Source organism: Poecilia reticulata, chromosome 5, assembly GCF_904066995.2.
Source record: "Poecilia reticulata chromosome 5, P_reticulata-male-v2, whole genome shotgun sequence".
NCBI classification, from domain to species: domain Eukaryota; kingdom Metazoa; phylum Chordata; class Actinopteri; order Cyprinodontiformes; family Poeciliidae; genus Poecilia; species Poecilia reticulata.
In genome coordinates this window covers 16,572,260-16,589,732 of record NC_088834.1, presented here as the reverse complement: position 1 = coordinate 16,589,732, position 17,473 = coordinate 16,572,260, and the positions used below count along the sequence as shown (strand labels likewise).

Below are 17,473 nucleotides of genomic sequence, written 5' to 3'. Positions count from 1 at the left end.
ATTCAACCAAAAGAGTGCAGATTATGAAGTCTGTATACTATATTGGCCTTCAGTAATCACTAGATTTAAATAGAGAAGATGGGCACATCTGTCTACCTAATGCAATAGCTCACACTACACGATTTTCCCCCCCCCATTTTCCCCTTATGACAATCTTACAACGTTGGGCGTTCCAAGATTGTCGCTGGTGATTTCGTAACCGATCATCCTGTAGTGTGTGGTGTGTTACGGTAGCTCGTCGTGACCTCTCCGATCTAAATCAGGGCTTTTCCCCGACTGGGAGCTTAACGCAGCTTGTTGAATGTGACAGGTAGCCAATCAGAAAGCGCGGATTCTCCTCCGCGCTTTGGAGATGATATGTGGAAACAACATTAATGTTTATTCAACATTTTGAGCAAAGAATATAGAAATGACAAGGGGAGGAGTTGGAGCCAAATTGGCAGTTGATGAACACCGTAAGTTTTCAGCTGTTCTTCGCTAACGTGACATAAATAGGTTACAATGATTCTCATTCGGTCAGGACTTTACACTGACTCTAGCCACATGCATAACAGGTAGATTCTAGTAAAGCATTGATTAATGCCTGATTTTAACACGGCATTGGGTTTGATTTTAACGGTTCAATTGGGTTCGGCACGATCGAACCGTTATACCTAGGATTTCTGTCGGCTAATGTGTGGTCTCTCAGGTTTTGAAAATAGGCTGACAACTCGTGTAGTGTGCGCTGGACATTACACTAAGGAAATGAGGGTCAGTGGAGAGCTTTTTTGAGCCTTTTTTCATTCAGTGTCATCAATACAAAGAAAAAAAGGCAGGAAGAGACGATAAAGCCGATAATTTAAATGAGGTCGATAGGTTTAATTTATCGTGCGATGAATTGATTTATCGTTTATTGCGACAGGCCTACATAGCAATAAATCAAGAAAGGACAATAATGATCAAATGAAACTAAATGGAAATGAATGAAAAACAAAATGCAAGAATAAACTAAGAAACTAAAGTAAGTACAGAGGAATAAAGTGGTATGGCAAGACCTTTCGAGCAATAATTAATACAGAGGACTGTATGGCAAGAATAAACAGACACTATTTCCAGATAAAAAGTAAAATAATATTGTTGAAATGTCATGAGTTTAAGACCACATCTAGTACTGATAATAAATATATTTTACAGACCATAACAGTAAAGAACTGATTACTTATTTATGTTTTAAATTAGATTTTATATATTTATTTCTTCAATATTATTTTTCATGTCAGTGTTAATGTCATGAGGCTGATGACTCCATGACACTTTCAATTTGACTCATTAGGGTGTGATTAAGAACCAGATTTTTTCTTTGTAATTTATGTCCAGTAAAACTATTAATCTATAAATCAATAGTCAGATCTATATAAAGATATAATCCATGTTTCTGTCTCATATTTGTATGGCATTAAAAGGACCTGGAACTTTTGTTTTTCCACTGAAAGCTCTGGTTTGCACAATAAAAGCCATGTGAGTGAAATTTTATGGATGATACTCTGATGTCCCATTTTCCTGAAGGCAGCACAGAGCTGCACCACCAGAAACTGACAAGCACTGAAGAGAAGAAGAGCTATGACTTATGTAGTTACAGTTTCTATCCATGTTTTAATGTTGCAGAGCTCAGTCGTTTTGCAAATAGTTCAAAGTTTAAACTGGCATGTTGTACAACTTTTATCTGGTTATTTTGTGGAATATTTAACAACTAGAAAATGGCACAAAATAAGAATATTTTTTCACTCTGACTGGCTGCTGTTACCAATTTTAACTTGAATGTTCATTGAATTTTTCATAGAAGCATGTGAAAATAATTTCTATTCCCATGGCTTTTTTGTTCTCTGGGAAATTATTTTTGATAATAAATACAGAAACAAGCATAAAAATCAAAACATCTACAATAGTGATATTAATATTAATGATAAAATAATAGTCAGTGCAAAGTAGCCTACAAATTCTTTGGTGGGTGGCAGTGAGAGACCTGGATAAAGGCTAGGGGGGCGCTGGGCCAAAAAAGGTTGAGAAACACTGGTCTACACAGAGCCTCATGGTCACACAGAGGCTGAAACACACACTTTTGACCCTGTATATATGACGCCGATCTACGTTTTCGCATCCACCTGAATAATGTGTAGTTGCGCCACTGCTCCAGACCCATCAGAACCTACACAACCAGACATCTGCCTCCTCATCCCTCAATCATCTCCTCAGGCTGATATGGTACAGAACTTTTTTTTGTATTATTAATTAAGTTTCTTATCTTGGTTTTAGTAGACTGCTATTGTTTGATTATTAAATAATCAATTATTTGTCCTATCAGCCAAAATAATACAAATGGCCATTTAAAGAACAAATCATACATAAATATTTCCTACTTTAAAAAGGTTTGTTAGGGTTTTCTGCTTGTTTTATTAAGAAATGTTGACATCTTCTATGAATTCAGTGGTCATTAATGTCAGACACAGACCTGCTGCCCAGGATTCTTTGGCCCGCTTATTATATCAAATGATTAAATATTGCTCTGTTTTTATTTCATTCTTTTTTTAAGTGTACCAATGGAAAAACACAGACTACCCTGGACCCTGTGGTAAATTTGGCAAATATTTTGGTAATACGCTTTACAATACCAGAATTTTCATATAACTTATGCTTTTGGAGCCCTGTTTGAGGACACATTTTGATTATCAAATCAGGTGTTATGATCAGTACTTGAGCAGTTTACCAAATACATTTTACACTTAATTAAACTTGTTTAAGGTATGCTCTGATTGGAGTACTGTATGTATGAACGATTGCTCTATGGGATTACTTTTTAAAAACAAAAACATTGCCATAAAATAGTCTCACTGCAGCGGCCATCCCAACCCATGAGAGTAGGGCGACATACTGTGGTGGTGTCCCTCATTTTCACTTCTGAAATGTTGCAACTCTAACCTTCTTTGACAAATTTCAAGACTATTTTAAACTCTGTCAGATGATTCTGTTGTCTAGATCCTTTGCGCTTGTGCTTAGCTTTTTCAGTACATCATATCCCTTCATTTTCCCCACCATCACAACCCTCATTCATTTCCCCAAGATCACTTCCTGACACATCATTTCTCTCTGACATCTTTCCAACCATTCACAGCCTGGCCGTGCCTTACTGCCTACACGCCCATCTGGCGTCGAGGTCTCCATGAGGCGTCTATGTATATACTTTTTCTTTTATGTTTTTTGGTGGTGGGCAAACAAAAACACAACAACCATTTGTTTACATTTTCGATTAGTTTGAACTTTAAACAAAGATCTTTAATAGAAAACAGCCACAGCAAGAAATACAAAAATTATACAACCAAGAAAAGCGACACCAAATTATTGGAGACAATAATCACACTTTGTACAATCAAGAATAATCAATGAAGGAAAATAACTTTATATTGTTTATTGCCATTTCTAAGTAAAAGGCATGTTAATTTATTTGAAAAGCTCTTAGGTGGACTGGTTCATATAATTTGAAACAAATAACAGCTTCAGTTTTGTTTACTTTTGCTTTAAAGACAAACAAATCTAAAACATTTTTTTTTTATATAGTACATTTCAAAGTGTAAAACAATTAAAATCTACAAATAGTGCACAACAGCACATTTTATTTTGGATTAAAATATATTAAAGTAAACCTCATTCACTCCCCTCATTCTCTTCATACAGAATAATACACATCAACACTTCAAGTTCATCTTGTACACTTGTAAGTATCCAAATGTCAGGATCCAAATCATCACATTTAACAAATTGGAAAATTAAACAATGTTCCCACTTTATAGACAAAAAGCCCTCCAGTTATCATCTAGATGACTTTTATGATGATCCTAAACATAGGACATATATGGAAAATAGTTCTACGGCCTTTCACCAGTGTGACTCATCATGTGCCGAGTTAAATTCCCTTTCTGACAAAAACCTTTTCCACAGTTCCCACATGAAAATGGCTTTTCCCCAGTGTGAATCATCATGTGCTGAGTTAATTTCTGTTTGTGACTAAAACTTTTTCCACAGTTCACACATGAAAATGGCTTTTCACCAGTATGAATCACGAGGTGCTGAGTTAATAGCCGTTTTTGACTAAAAGTTTTTCCACAGGTCACACATGAAAACGGCTTTTCATCAGTATGAATCTTCATGTGCCGAGTTAAATTCTCTTTTTGACTAAAACCTTTTCCACAGTTCCCACATGAAAACGGCTTTTCACCAGTGTGAATCATCATGTGCTGAGTTAATTGTTGTTTGTGACTAAAACTTTTTCCACAGTTCCCACATGAAAACGGCTTTTCACCAGTGTGACTCATTAAATGCTGAGTTAAATTCCATTTTTGACTAAAACATTTTCCACATTTCCCACATGAAAACGGCTTTTCACCAGTGTGAATCCTCATGTGCAGAGTTAAATTCCCTTTCTGACAAAAACCTTTTCCACAGTTCCCACATGAAAATGGCTTTTCCCCAGTGTGAATCATCATGTGCTGAGTTAATTTCTGTTTGTGACTAAAACTTTTTCCACAGTTCACACATGAAAATGGCTTTTCACCAGTATGAATCACGAGGTGCTGAGTTAATAGCCGTTTTTGACTAAAAGTTTTTCCACAGGTCACACATGAAAACGGCTTTTCATCAGTATGAATCTTCATGTGCCGAGTTAAATTCTCTTTTTGACTAAAACCTTTTCCACAGTTCCCACATGAAAACGGCTTTTCACCAGTGTGAATCATCATGTGCTGAGTTAATTGTTGTTTGTGACTAAAACTTTTTCCACAGTTCCCACATGAAAACGGCTTTTCACCAGTGTGACTCATTAAATGCTGAGTTAAATTCCATTTTTGACTAAAACATTTTCCACATTTCCCACATGAAAACGGCTTTTCACCAGTGTGAATCCTCATGTGCAGAGTTAAATTCCATTTTTGACTAAAACATTTTCCACATTTCCCACATGAAAACGGCTTTTCACCAGTGTGAATCCTCATGTGCTGAGTTAAATTCCGTTTTTGACTAAAACTTTTTCCACAGTTCACACATGAAAACTGCTTTTCACCAGTGTGACTCATCATGTGCCGAGTTAAATTCCCTTTCTGACTAAAACCTTTTCCACAGTTCACACATGAAAACGGCTTTTCACCAGTGTGAATCACAAGGTGCTGAGTTAATAGCTGTTTTTGACTAAAACCTTTTCCACAGTTCACACATGAAAACGGCTTTTCACCAGTGTGAATCATAAGGTGCCGAGTTAAATTCCGTTTTTGACTAAAACTTTTTTCACAGTTCACACATGAAAACAGCTTTTCACCAGAGTGAATCACAAGGTGCTGAGTTAATAGCCGTTTGTGACTAAAACTTTTTCCACAATTCACACATGAAAACAGCTTTTCACCAGAGTGAATCACAAGGTGCTGAGTTAATAGCCGTTTGTGACTAAAACCTTTTCCACAGTTCCCACATAAAAATGGCTTTTCACCAGTGTGAATCATCAGGTGCCGCATTAAATTCCGTTTTTGACAAAAACATTTTTCACAGTTCCCACATGAAAACGGTTTTTCACCAGTGTGACTCATCATGTGCCAAGTTAAATGCTCTTTACAACGAAAACCTTTTCCACATTTCCCACATGAAAACGGCTTTTCACCAGTATGAATCCTTATGTGTCGAGTTAAATTATCTTTGTGACTAAAACTTTTTCCACAGCTTCCACATGAAAACGGCTTTTCACCACTGTGAATCTTCATGTGCCGCATTAAATTCCGTTTGTGACTAAAACTTTTTCCACAGTTCACACATGAAAACGGCTTTTCACCAGTGTGAGTTCTAATATGATTATTGAGAGCATATTTGCCAGCAAAACCTTTTTTACAAATGACACATGAGAAACGTTTGCTTCTTTCCTGATTTTGGTCCTCAGCTTCAGCAGGTTCCTGGAAGATGTCTTGGTTCCCGTTTGGTTCTGATTCAGTTTGGTATGTTTGCTCATCAGCAGGAAACACCATGCAGGTATCAGTCTCCCGTTTTAATTCAATCCGTTCTTCACCCTGACTGCAGTAAACTTCTTTCTCTTCCACTTTTATCTGCTGGTGTTTTAGCTCCTCCTGCTCTTCTTTTATCTGCTGGTGTTTTAGATCTTCCTGCTCTTCTTCTGGCTCTTTCTGGTCTTGTTTTCCCTTCAGAGGTTCCAACTCCTCCTGGTCCAGAGTGGATCTCCTCTCCTGGTGATGAACGCTGCACTGCAGGGAATCTGGAGAAGAAAACAGAGAAAAAGAGTTATTGTTAACTTTACTGAGGTAAATAGGAGAAATTGTTCATCATTTAAGACAGAAATGAACAAAAAACACCTAAAAATTCAAGAGCGTAGACAGAGATACAGATCAGTTGACATCTCCAGCTGACATTTGGAGAATTCTCAAATGAACGGACTTTTGAAAAATAATTTAACACAAAACTAATCGCAGTAGGGATTATTGTTAATATTTAACAGTAAAGTGTATTACATCAAGATATTTATTTTTATTATATTAAAATTACATTTTAGTCCACTTTTTATCTTTGGGGTTCATTTACAAACATGAGTTTATTTGAAGGTCAATAGTTTAGTTTTTGTTCCTTTGTTATTTACTTTTCTAAGTTTGATAGGAAAAACTGTGGGTCCATTTTCTGTAAGTATAGGGACTGGTATCGAACCAGCATGCACTGGGTTGGGCCTGTGGGTTTTGACCAGAGCAGGAGAGGAAACAATGAAAAGTATTGATGGTGAGATGAAGCTTCATGAAGCACTGAGGAACTCCATCGCGGTGCTTCATATACTCTACTGTTACCTCAAGTGGATAATATATGTGAAATAGGCAACGTGAAAACAAAATGAAGCCTTACATTGAATTAGCAAGTAAAAGATGTTTGTGATTCTAAGACATAAATTCTGATTAATCTGGATGTATGAAACAACAGCTGAATCAAAAAGAAAATGGGAAACAAGAGAGTTTTGCGATTGGCTTGTTAATCAATTACTAAAAAATGAAAGCTTTTTACTGTGCTCTGGTTTAGGTGAGTTCTCTGTTTTACGTGCTTCATAAAAATCCTGGATTACGCGACACATGCTGCTGTGAAGCGTCGGCACAAAAGACATCATTAATGTGTCTTGAGTCTTTTGTACAGCAATTTTCAAGTATTGTTACTGATAAAAGTAACATCTTTTATCTGTGTAACTTAGTGGTGTATGAGTTGAAAACGGTGTTTAATTTAGTAGCTGTAAATTCCCACCCATATTGGACCCATGAATGCATCTACACCCATAAGTCATTATGCCCCTTTTCTCATAGACATGTATAAATAGACTCCTCATGGACCGCTCTCTCTCACCTGTTGTTGCTGACGAGATTTAGGGCGGCCATCTTGGAGCCGTCGACCGCTCCACTCAGCCTTTTATGTTTGACAGGCTCAATGACGAATCAGCGCATTTATCAATCATAACTCGCTAAATACTAAAGAGATTTTTACCATTTTTTGCTGTAAACCTTGTTAAAACAGCTGTCATAGATACATTTACAAGGACATGATTTTTTAAAAAGTATTTTTGAATGACTGATTATGGTTGAGCATATTTAACTGTTCTTTTTCGGGAAGATGGAATAGATTCAGAATAGATTGTTTTGATACTGCTGCTTTATGAGCATTTTACAAAGCACACAACCAGCCAATTTTTAAAATATATTATTTAGTAATATCAATAGACATTTACATTAGTATACAAACACAAAATAATACAATCGTTTGTCGATCTGAACACAAATATCTGGCAGTGCCGAATTATCTTCTGCTGTTTGGGTTTAGCAAAGTAGGAGGGACAACTGCTCCAAGATGGCCGCCATATTTCCTGTGCCAGAGCAGTCAATGCGGGGTCTACTCATTATATTATGTCTATGCTTTTCCCCACCTTCACTTCCGGGTCACAGCATTGTCGGACTCATTGGTGCTTATAGGCACCGGGTGTGCCCGGCGAGCTATGAGTGTCAGGTCCGTTGTTGTGTGCAGTTGGATCTCTGTCGGATAAGCGCTGGCACTGTGCTGCTCTGCCATGGTCTGGATTGTCAATATTTGTGCTGCCGGTAGGGTAAATGGATTTTGGATGCGTCACTTATGGTTGGTTCTGTGTAATGTCAGTGTTTCTTTTTATATTGTTGCTCCTGGTTTTTCTGACATGATTTCTAATTGCATTGTAGGACACAGTTCAGTGGCTATTCACTGCAGCATCTGATTGTAGCTGTTGGTGAGCCTGATTAAGGTACCAGGTGTTCATTTTACCTTATATGGCTTTATTATTGTTGGCAGATACTTTATTGTCATCTTGGGTATTACAGATTGCTGCTGTTGCTTTTTATGCTCTCACCAAGGTGCATTTGTTCTGTAATTTTAGATGCTCTCTGTTAATTGACTGATGGGTTGTGCTTTTAAAGCTGGAGTTGTAGCACAAGCACTACAGAACTGGAACGACAGTTGATACTCTTATTTTATAAAGTAGCTGATTGGGTGCAGCTCTATAGAACTTGGATTGGTGTAATTTGAGATTTGCTTTTATTTGGTTTTGTTATTTAACATTATTTTGGTGTAATTTATTTGTGTTGCTACTAATTTGGTTTGCAGTTGTTTTAAGTTTCAGATTGTTTCTAGTTTTTGTCCTGGTTGCTGTGCTTCATTGGGTTTTAAACTAGAATACTAAAGTCTATTTTTATTCTTGTAAATACATAAATGAAATACACTCCTCAAAAAAAAATAAAGGGAACACTTAAATAACACAATATAACTCCAAGTAAATCAAACTTCTGTGAAATCAAACTGTCCACTTAGGAAGCAACACTGATTGACCCGACGAGGGTCCCCGTTGCTTCCTAAGTGGACAGTTTGATTTCCTTGGAGTTATATTGTGTTGTTTAAGTGTTCCTTTTATTTTTTGAGCAGTGTATATTTTGTATACTTCTTCTGTTTCATTATCTTAAGCCAGACCTGCCTAGGTACTTTTAATTGGGAGAGCCTAGACCACCGGATATTATTTGATAGGTCTTCCAGTTTCAGGGAATCTAGAAAAATATCTACGGGGTGACAAGATGGGGGCAAGGATTTTTCAGGGGTGGCAGTGTGTGTGTATATATATATATCAGTGATGTGCGGTGAGGTTCATTCCTGGTGAGGCACTGACTTATGACTTAGACACCATGCATGTTATTGGACCTACGGAAATTTTGCGCATGCATACAACGCTGGGGGGCAAAAAGACTAATCTTTTACATGTCATCCATAGCCGCGTTAACTCGGTGAAACTTAAAAATGTAGGTATTAATTTCGTGCTATGATCCACAGCAAAGTGATCTGTATTCGCCAAGCAGACTCGTTACCATAGCAACTGACAACAATGCCACTTCATGTTTTAGGCTTTAACACCAAAAAACATTCAAGAATTTTGCACCCCGAACAGATCCTTCAGTCTATTGTTGTAGTACGTTTTAAGCTTAATGTTTTATTAATAAATAATTGCTGTGGTAGATTTGCTACCGCTTCTACTTTACTGAATTATTTAAACATAAACTGTAGCCCACAAAACGCACATTAAAAAACTAAACAAAAACATCTTATTGCCGTCTTACCTTTACTTATCAATAAAATCCATGCACCGCTAATTCTGCACAAAAATATCCGTTCATCCAAAGTAGGGCTGAAACGATTCCTCGAGTGATTCGAGTACCTCGATTATTAAAATTCCTCGAGGAAAATTGACCTGCCTCGAAGCTTCGTTAATTTATGTTTTATCATTTAGCGCACCGTGTTTCAGCCGGAACATTATTTGCGTTGCGCGGAGCTCTGACTTCCGCCTCTGAGTTGTTGACGGAAGCTACGTGTTAGCGGCATAACGTCCAATCTTCAAGTTCGGCCCGCGGGGATTTTACTGATTGGTGATAATTCCGGGTTTTCATCGTTTTTGTGGGACCAATAAACATCCTTAAAATGACCGGCGCGATCGAGTTCGGCAGCCTTTCTGCTCCGGATCTGCTGGTTGAACGGCGGGAAGAAGCTGAGGAGGATTTACACAGGTGAGCGGAGAGACTGAACACGGCGGGCGGCGGAGGGTTGATGCTTACAGGGTAAGAGCAGCTTTACGGACCGAACCGCACAATAAACTTATATCATCCTGGTCTGAACAAACGGGAGGCGGAACATGGCTGGTAGATGAGTTTCTGAACGGAGGAGCCGTAAATATCCGTATTGCTCCCCCAGTCTACAAAAAAGTAACTGGTAGCGAAGCTCAAATGTGGAAAAAATAGACTGATGTTCATATCCGACAGTAACACTGGTGTTAATGGAAGATTTACCAATATTTTATTTCATAATTGTTTTTATCCGATTACTCGATTAATCGTAAGAAAAATCTATAGATTACTCGATTACTAAAATAATCGTTTACAACAGCCCTAATCCAAAGCCAAGTCGATCATCGGCATATCTTTTCTACTCGGTTTGAGAATCATCAAACTGTCTCGAAGCAAAACTTTCAGCTCCGGTGTTGGTCTTCCTTTAGTTATTATCTCCTGCTTCAATTGAAAATCCACTTTAGAAAACTGTTTAAGTGTAGAAATGTAGCCTTTCATGTTGATGTCGGAAGAGAGAAGAAAACAAATATATCGCTGTACTTTACTTATTTACTGTGTGGCTAGCTCCATGGCTAGCTCACTGCGTCTTACTCTGAAGTTGTGCAATCACAATATCTGAGATCATGAGCGCCCCCAGCGATAAGGCAAGAGAACTGCCTGCCTCACCTCGAGTCTGTTCTCTGCCGTTTCTTATCGCTCCTCCGCACACAAAACACGATACACACACAGTTAGTGACAAAAAACATTGTACATTATATACATAAGCGAAATTATAGAAAATAAGGCCATATATTAAATGTTTTTAGCCATTTTATTGCTGGCGTACTGACAGGATGAACATTTATTATATTATTTTTTCCATGATAAGAGGTGAGGCTCTGCCTCACTTGCCTCCCCTGACCGCACGTCACTGATATATATATATAGCAACTTAATTTACTTGTTGCAAAATATTGTTTTTCACTTTCATTGTTTCACAATGAGCTTCTTCTAGCCCTGAGGATTAACTATAATTTCATAATGTAGTAGTTAATTATTTTTACGTCTTTCATACTCCTGTTAATTGATATGCATTACTGAATTGGACAGCGCCTATTAGTCGCCGTGTGATGCATTGAGTCCAGAAAACCATTCTATTCCAACGCAGGACGAGCAGAAATCTGTCACAAATATATTATTAGCGCCATCATTTATTATCAGATATAACTACTGAATACGACTTAAAGTAAAGATGAGAAAACTTTCGTTTGATACATAAATTCTTTGTGATGCAAATCTATAAACAGTTTGGTTACTGTCAGTTCTGTAAAGATGCAAGAAAGGGCGAATTTCCCTTATATTGGTCATTTGTTTTATTTTTAAAATGCTGTAGTTTAATGACTGTTATAAATATCACCACATTTTACTAACAGAGGGAATTGTTTAACTTTTTGTAATTGCAGAGGCTACAATGCGCCGCAGTAGAGGTGCAATAAAGCTGATAAACAGGTGAAGAACCAAACTAGATAAAACCACTTCCATTCTGATTTCTCTCACTCGGAGTGTCAGCGTTGAAGCCGTTGCCATGGCAACCAACAGACAACAGTTCAATGAGCGGATAAAGCAGAGTTTACCAATCAGAGGAATCAACATCAAAAAACAAACATTTCTCACACAAAAAAGTACGCAGCAACACCAAAACAGAACATGCAGTCTGTTATATTATGTTGTCAGGCTTGATGTCTATATTGTCATTAATAACATATTTCCCCCTGAACACAGGTTGATTACCTGATTTCAACAGCTGCTCTACTGATGACTTAGTGTGCAGGTTGTACTGTTTTAGTCCTACCGGAACCAAACACACCGAACTGCACAGCACATGCTAAGGTTGCCAAAGTCAATAGCAGGTCAGCAACAGTTAGGCGACCATAACCAACTCACTGCTCACTTTCTCAATATTTTCTCTATATTAAAAGTTTTTCCTCACCTGTTAAATGTGAAACACTTGAACCTTGTTATCTATGGCTATTATAGGATTGAATTAACCGCTAAAACATTGTGTTCTTTTTTTCAGATTCTGTGGGTGATTGTAATATTTTTCTGATCACCAATATTCCTGACTTAATGGACAGCAATAGCGCATGTGTGGGGCACAATAAGTCAATTAATGTCCAGTTCAGTAATAAAGATCCATCCATATAAATCAATGCTGCTGCCTTGGACTCTGTCCTTCTCTCCACATGCCGCTACTTGGGAGTAGGTGTCAGGTCACATTGTGTTGCATTCAATACTGTCGGAAAAAACGTCAGCTTCGTGTTTGGACTGACAAAAATTCGCAATTACAATTTATTTATTACAAATGATTGCATTTTACAACCAACAACGCTATTTTACGTTGCTTGCTTTACTATCATTGCGCTGCATTGTTTACATTTCTGCTGTTTTCAAAATCTCAGTAATTAAAGGAAAAGAGCCATATAAAAGGTCATTGGCTCAATTTTCTCTCTACATAAATAAGCCATTCTCACAGCGTAATTGTGACGTCTGCGTTAATGTACATGTTAAAAAACATTTATACGAAAAAAGCACATTTACTAATATGATCCTCATACAGAACGGTGCATACATTAACCTTCATCCAAACGCTGGTGTTTCCTACCTATCCGGTGTAAGATTATCTGGGGAGTCCGGGAGAAATCAAGCAGTCTGCGCTGATCATCCATCTCTTCCTCCGACTTGACGATGATTTCTTTAAACTCTGTGAATTGTTGAGAGAATAAATGTCAAAAATTTTTGCACGGTCTTTCTCTCACACAAAAAACAAGCCATCGCTGCTCAAGTACAATTATACCAACATTTATTGAATAATCAGATTCATATAGTTCACACAACTCATCATTGCAGTCACAACCAGAAACACGAATTACCTGACAGAGACAATCACAAACCGCCAGTGATCAAAGAAGAATTGAGGACACTGACTGCTCCTGCAGAGTGTATGAGGAGACCCCGTTGCTCTTGTCTCACATTTCCGGTGCGCCCTCTTTTGTTCAAGAAGGGATGGACTCGTCTTTACCATACGCAAATTAAGAGAGCGCTCCTATCGGACGGGAGGGAGATTTATTGACAGAGGAGAAAGTCCGATTTTTGTCTACACTAGCGGTTCTCAATGTGGGCGGTACCGCCCCCCAGGGGGCGTTCAGAGGACGGCAGGGGGCGCTGGCGGACATTTTTACAAAAGGGGGGCGCTGGGATGCCTTTGGGGGCCGTTTGGTCGAAGGTAAACTTTACACCTTAAATCTACAACAATGCCAGTTTAGACTTTGAGCAACTTGGTAAAACTGTATTGTGTAACATTAAACCATGCTTGGCTGCAAGTATTGATGGCAGCTCTTCTTCTATTCAGTGTTTGTTAGCTTCCGTTAGCTTCTTGGCGCAGCTCCGTTCTCCTGCTACTGGTAGCTAAAATCACGATACCCTCACTATGTATCCCTCTGAAAATAAAGAAAGAAAGAAATCCCTCCATGGGTGATATCACGATAGAGAGCGTTAATTTTATAGCGTTAACACCAGTTCTGTAAGTGGTCCGGTATGAAACGGGGGTGATAGAACAACACAGCACTTTTAAATTTCAATAATCAGAATAAAGAAATTGTTTCCGTTGTTTTAAAAGGTTTATGTCAGTCTGCCTTTTCCCCATCGATACGCTTCCCGACCGCACGGCACCTTAGGGGCTTAAAAAAAAAAAAAAGACGCGCACATTGCGCTAAACTCTGAAACAGGAGAAGCGGGACATAAAACGGAGCGACGAACTAGTTGTGAATTATGGCATAAAAACAGAGAATCCAACACTGAACAGTGAAAAAATCAACACATGATGTGAAACACATTATGACGATTAGGCGGCGCAGCAGGTGATGAGTGAAGATTATTCGTCTTATAATGGATAAGTGATCAAATAAATCTAGCAAGAGGAAAGAAACTAAAGTGGACATAGCAATAGGCCTGTCACGATAACAAATTTTGCTGAGCGATTAATTGTCTAAAAAATTGCGATAAACGATAATATTGTTTCAAGACCTTTTGACACTGATTCAATGGAAATGATGTAATAATGCATGCAATTTCCTGCCATAGATAGATACACTTTATTTTCAAAAGAACACATAACACTGGAACTGATAAACAACCAAAAACAAAAATAAAATTGATTTTCAGTCTCCATTAACAAAAACGTACTTGAATAAAAACTAAACAACATAAAGCCAAAGTAGAAATAAATACTGCATTCAACCGAAAGAGTGCAGATTATGAAGTCTGTATACTATATTGGCCTTCAGTAATCACTAGATTTAAATAGAGAAGATGGGCACATCTGTCTACCTAATGCAATAGCTCACACTACACGATTTTTCCCCCCCCATTTTCCCCTTATGACAATCTTACAACGTTGGGCGTTCCAAGATTGTCGCTGGTGATTTCGTAACCGATCATCCTGTAGTGTGTGGTGTGTTATGGTAGATCGTCGTGGCCTCTCCGATCTAAATCAGGGCTTTTCCCCGACTGGGAGCTTAATGCAGCTTGTTGAATGTGACAGGTAGCCAATCAGAAAGCGCGGATTCTCCTCCGCGCTTTGGAGATGATATGTGGAAACAACATTAATGTTTATTCAACATTTTGAGCAAAGAATATAGAAATGACAAGGGGAGGAGTTGGAGCCAAATTGGCAGTTGATGAACCCGGTAAGTTTTCAGCTGTTCTTCGCTAATGTGACAAAAATAGGTTACAATGATTCTCATTTGGTCAGGACTTTACACTGACTCTAGCCACATGCATAACGGGTAGATTCTAGTAAAGCATTGATTAATGCCTGATTTTAACACGGCATTGGGTTTGATTTTAACGGTTCGATTGGGTTCGGCACGATCGAACCGTTATACCTAGGATTTCTGTCGGCTAATGTGTGGTCTCTCAGGTTTTGAAAATAGGCTGACAACTCGTGTAGTGTGCGCTGGACATTACACTAAGGAAATGAGGGTCAGTGGAGAGCTTTTTTGAGCCTTTTTTCATTCAGTGTCATCAATAGAAAGAAAAAAAGGCAGGAAGAGACGATAAAGCCGATAATTTAAATGAGGTCGATAGGTTTAATTTATCGTGCGATTAATTGATTTATCGTTTATCGCGACAGGCCTACATAGCAATAAATCAAGAAAGGACAATAATAATCAAATGAAACTAAATGGAAATGAATGAAGAACAAAATGCAAGAATAAACTAAGAAACTAAAGTAAATACAGAGGAATAAAGTGGTATGGCAAGACCTTTCGAGCAATAATTAATACAGAGGACTGTATGGCAAGAATAAACAGACACTATTTCCAGATAAAAAGTAAAATAATATTGTTGAAATGTCATGAGTTTAAGACCACATCTAGTACTGAGAATAAATATATTTTACAGACCATAACAGTAAAGAACTGATTACTTATTTATGTTTTTAATTAGATTTTATATATTTATTTCTTCAATATTATTTTTCATGTCAGTGTTAATGTCATGAGGCTGATGACTCCATGACACTTTCAATTTGACTCATTAGGGTGTGATTAAGAACCAGATTTGTTCTTTGTAATTTATGTCCAGTGAAACTATTAATCTATAAATCAATAGTCAGATCTATATAAAGATATAATCCATGTTTCTGTCTCATATTTGTATGGCATTAAAAGGACCTGGAACTTTTGTTTTTCCACTGAAAGCTCTGGTTTGCACAATAAATGCCATGTGAGTGAAATTTTATGGATGATACTCTGATGTCCCATTTTCCTGAAGGCAGCACAGAGCTGCACCACCAGAAACTGACAAGCACTGAAGAGAAGAAGAGCTATGATTAATGTAGTTACAGTTTCTATCCATGTTTTAATGTTGCAGAGCTCAGTCGTTTTGCAAATAGTTCAAAGTTTAAACTGGCATGTTGTACAACTTTTATCTGGTTATTTTGTGGAATATTTAACAACTTGAAAATGGCACAAAATAAGAATATTTTTTCACTCTGACTGGCTGCTGTTACCAATTTTAACTTGAATGTTCATTGCATTTTTCATAGACGCCTGTGAAAATAATTTCTATTCCCATGGCTTTTTTGTTTTCTGGGAAATTATTTTTTATGATAAATACAGAAACAAGCATAAAAATCAAAACATCTACAATAGTGATATTAATATTAATTGTTAAAATAATAGTCAGTGCAAAGTAGAACCTCATCTCCTCATCCCTCAATCATCTCCTCAGGCTGATATGGTACAGAACTTTTTTTTTTATTAATTAAGTTTCTTATCTTGGTTTTAGTAGACTGTTATTGTTTGATTATTAAATAATCAATTATTTGCTTATTTAATGTATTGTCCCATCATCCAAAATAATACAAATGGCCATTTAAAGAACAAATCATACATGAATATTTCCTACTTTACAAAGGTTTGTTAGGGTTTTCTGCTTGTTTTATTAAGAAATGTTGACATCTTCTATAAATTCAGTGGTCATTAATGTCAGACACAGACCTGCTGCCCAGGATTCTTTGGCCCGCTTATCAAATGATTAAATATTGCTGTTTTTATTTCATTCTTTTTTTAAGTGTACCAATGGAAAAACACAGACTACCCTGGACCCTGTGGTAAATTTGGTAAATATTTTGGTAATGCGCTTTACAATACCAGAATTTTCATATAACTTATGCTTTTGGAGCCCTGTTTGAGGACACATTTTGATTATTAAATCAGGTGTTATGATCAGTTACTCAGTACTTGAGCAGTTTACCAAATACATTTTACACTTAATTAAACTTGTTTAAGTTATGCTCTGATTGGAGTACTGTATGTATGAACGATTGCTCTATGGATTACTTTTTAAAAACAAAAACATTGCCATAAAATATTGTCTCACTGCAGCGGCCATCCCAACCCATGAGAGTAGGGCGACATACTGTGGTGGTGTCCCTTATTATCACTTCTGAAAGGTTGCAACACTAACCTTCTTTGACAAATTTCAAGACTATTTTAAACTCTGTCAGATGATTCTGTTGTCTAGATTTTTTGCGCTTATGCTTAGCTTTTTCAGTACATCATATCCCTTCATTTTCCCCACCATCACAACCCTCATTCATTTCCCCAAGATCACTTCCTGACACATCATTTCTCTCTGACATCTTTCCAACCATTCACAGCCTGGCCATGCCTTACTGCCTACAGGCCCATCTGGCGTCGAGCTCTCCATGAGGCGTCTATGTATATACTTTTTCTTTTATGTTTTTTGGT

General features: G+C 37.5%; 1 protein-coding gene and 1 long non-coding RNA gene across 2 annotated transcripts; one reads left to right on the top strand and one right to left on the bottom strand.

Annotated features, from left to right (window-relative positions):
- Nucleotides 1–3,283: 3,283 nt before the first annotated feature.
- On the bottom strand, nucleotides 3,284–13,868 carry LOC145551700 (uncharacterized). The gene is made up of 3 exons (XM_081607162.1): nucleotides 13,088–13,868; nucleotides 12,820–12,918; nucleotides 3,284–6,280 (listed from the first exon to the last, which is right to left on the bottom strand). Exons 2-3 carry the CDS (start codon nucleotides 12,881–12,883, stop codon nucleotides 3,900–3,902), a joined length of 2,445 nt encoding a protein of 814 aa, XP_081463288.1. The 5' UTR covers nucleotides 12,884–12,918; nucleotides 13,088–13,868; the 3' UTR covers nucleotides 3,284–3,899.
- On the top strand, nucleotides 11,382–12,811 carry LOC145551704 (uncharacterized). Its single transcript, XR_014087594.1, has 3 exons — nucleotides 11,382–11,839; nucleotides 11,940–12,067; nucleotides 12,235–12,811. It is a non-coding gene; the product is annotated as an uncharacterized LOC145551704 (long non-coding RNA).
- Nucleotides 13,869–17,473: the final 3,605 nt, after the last annotated feature.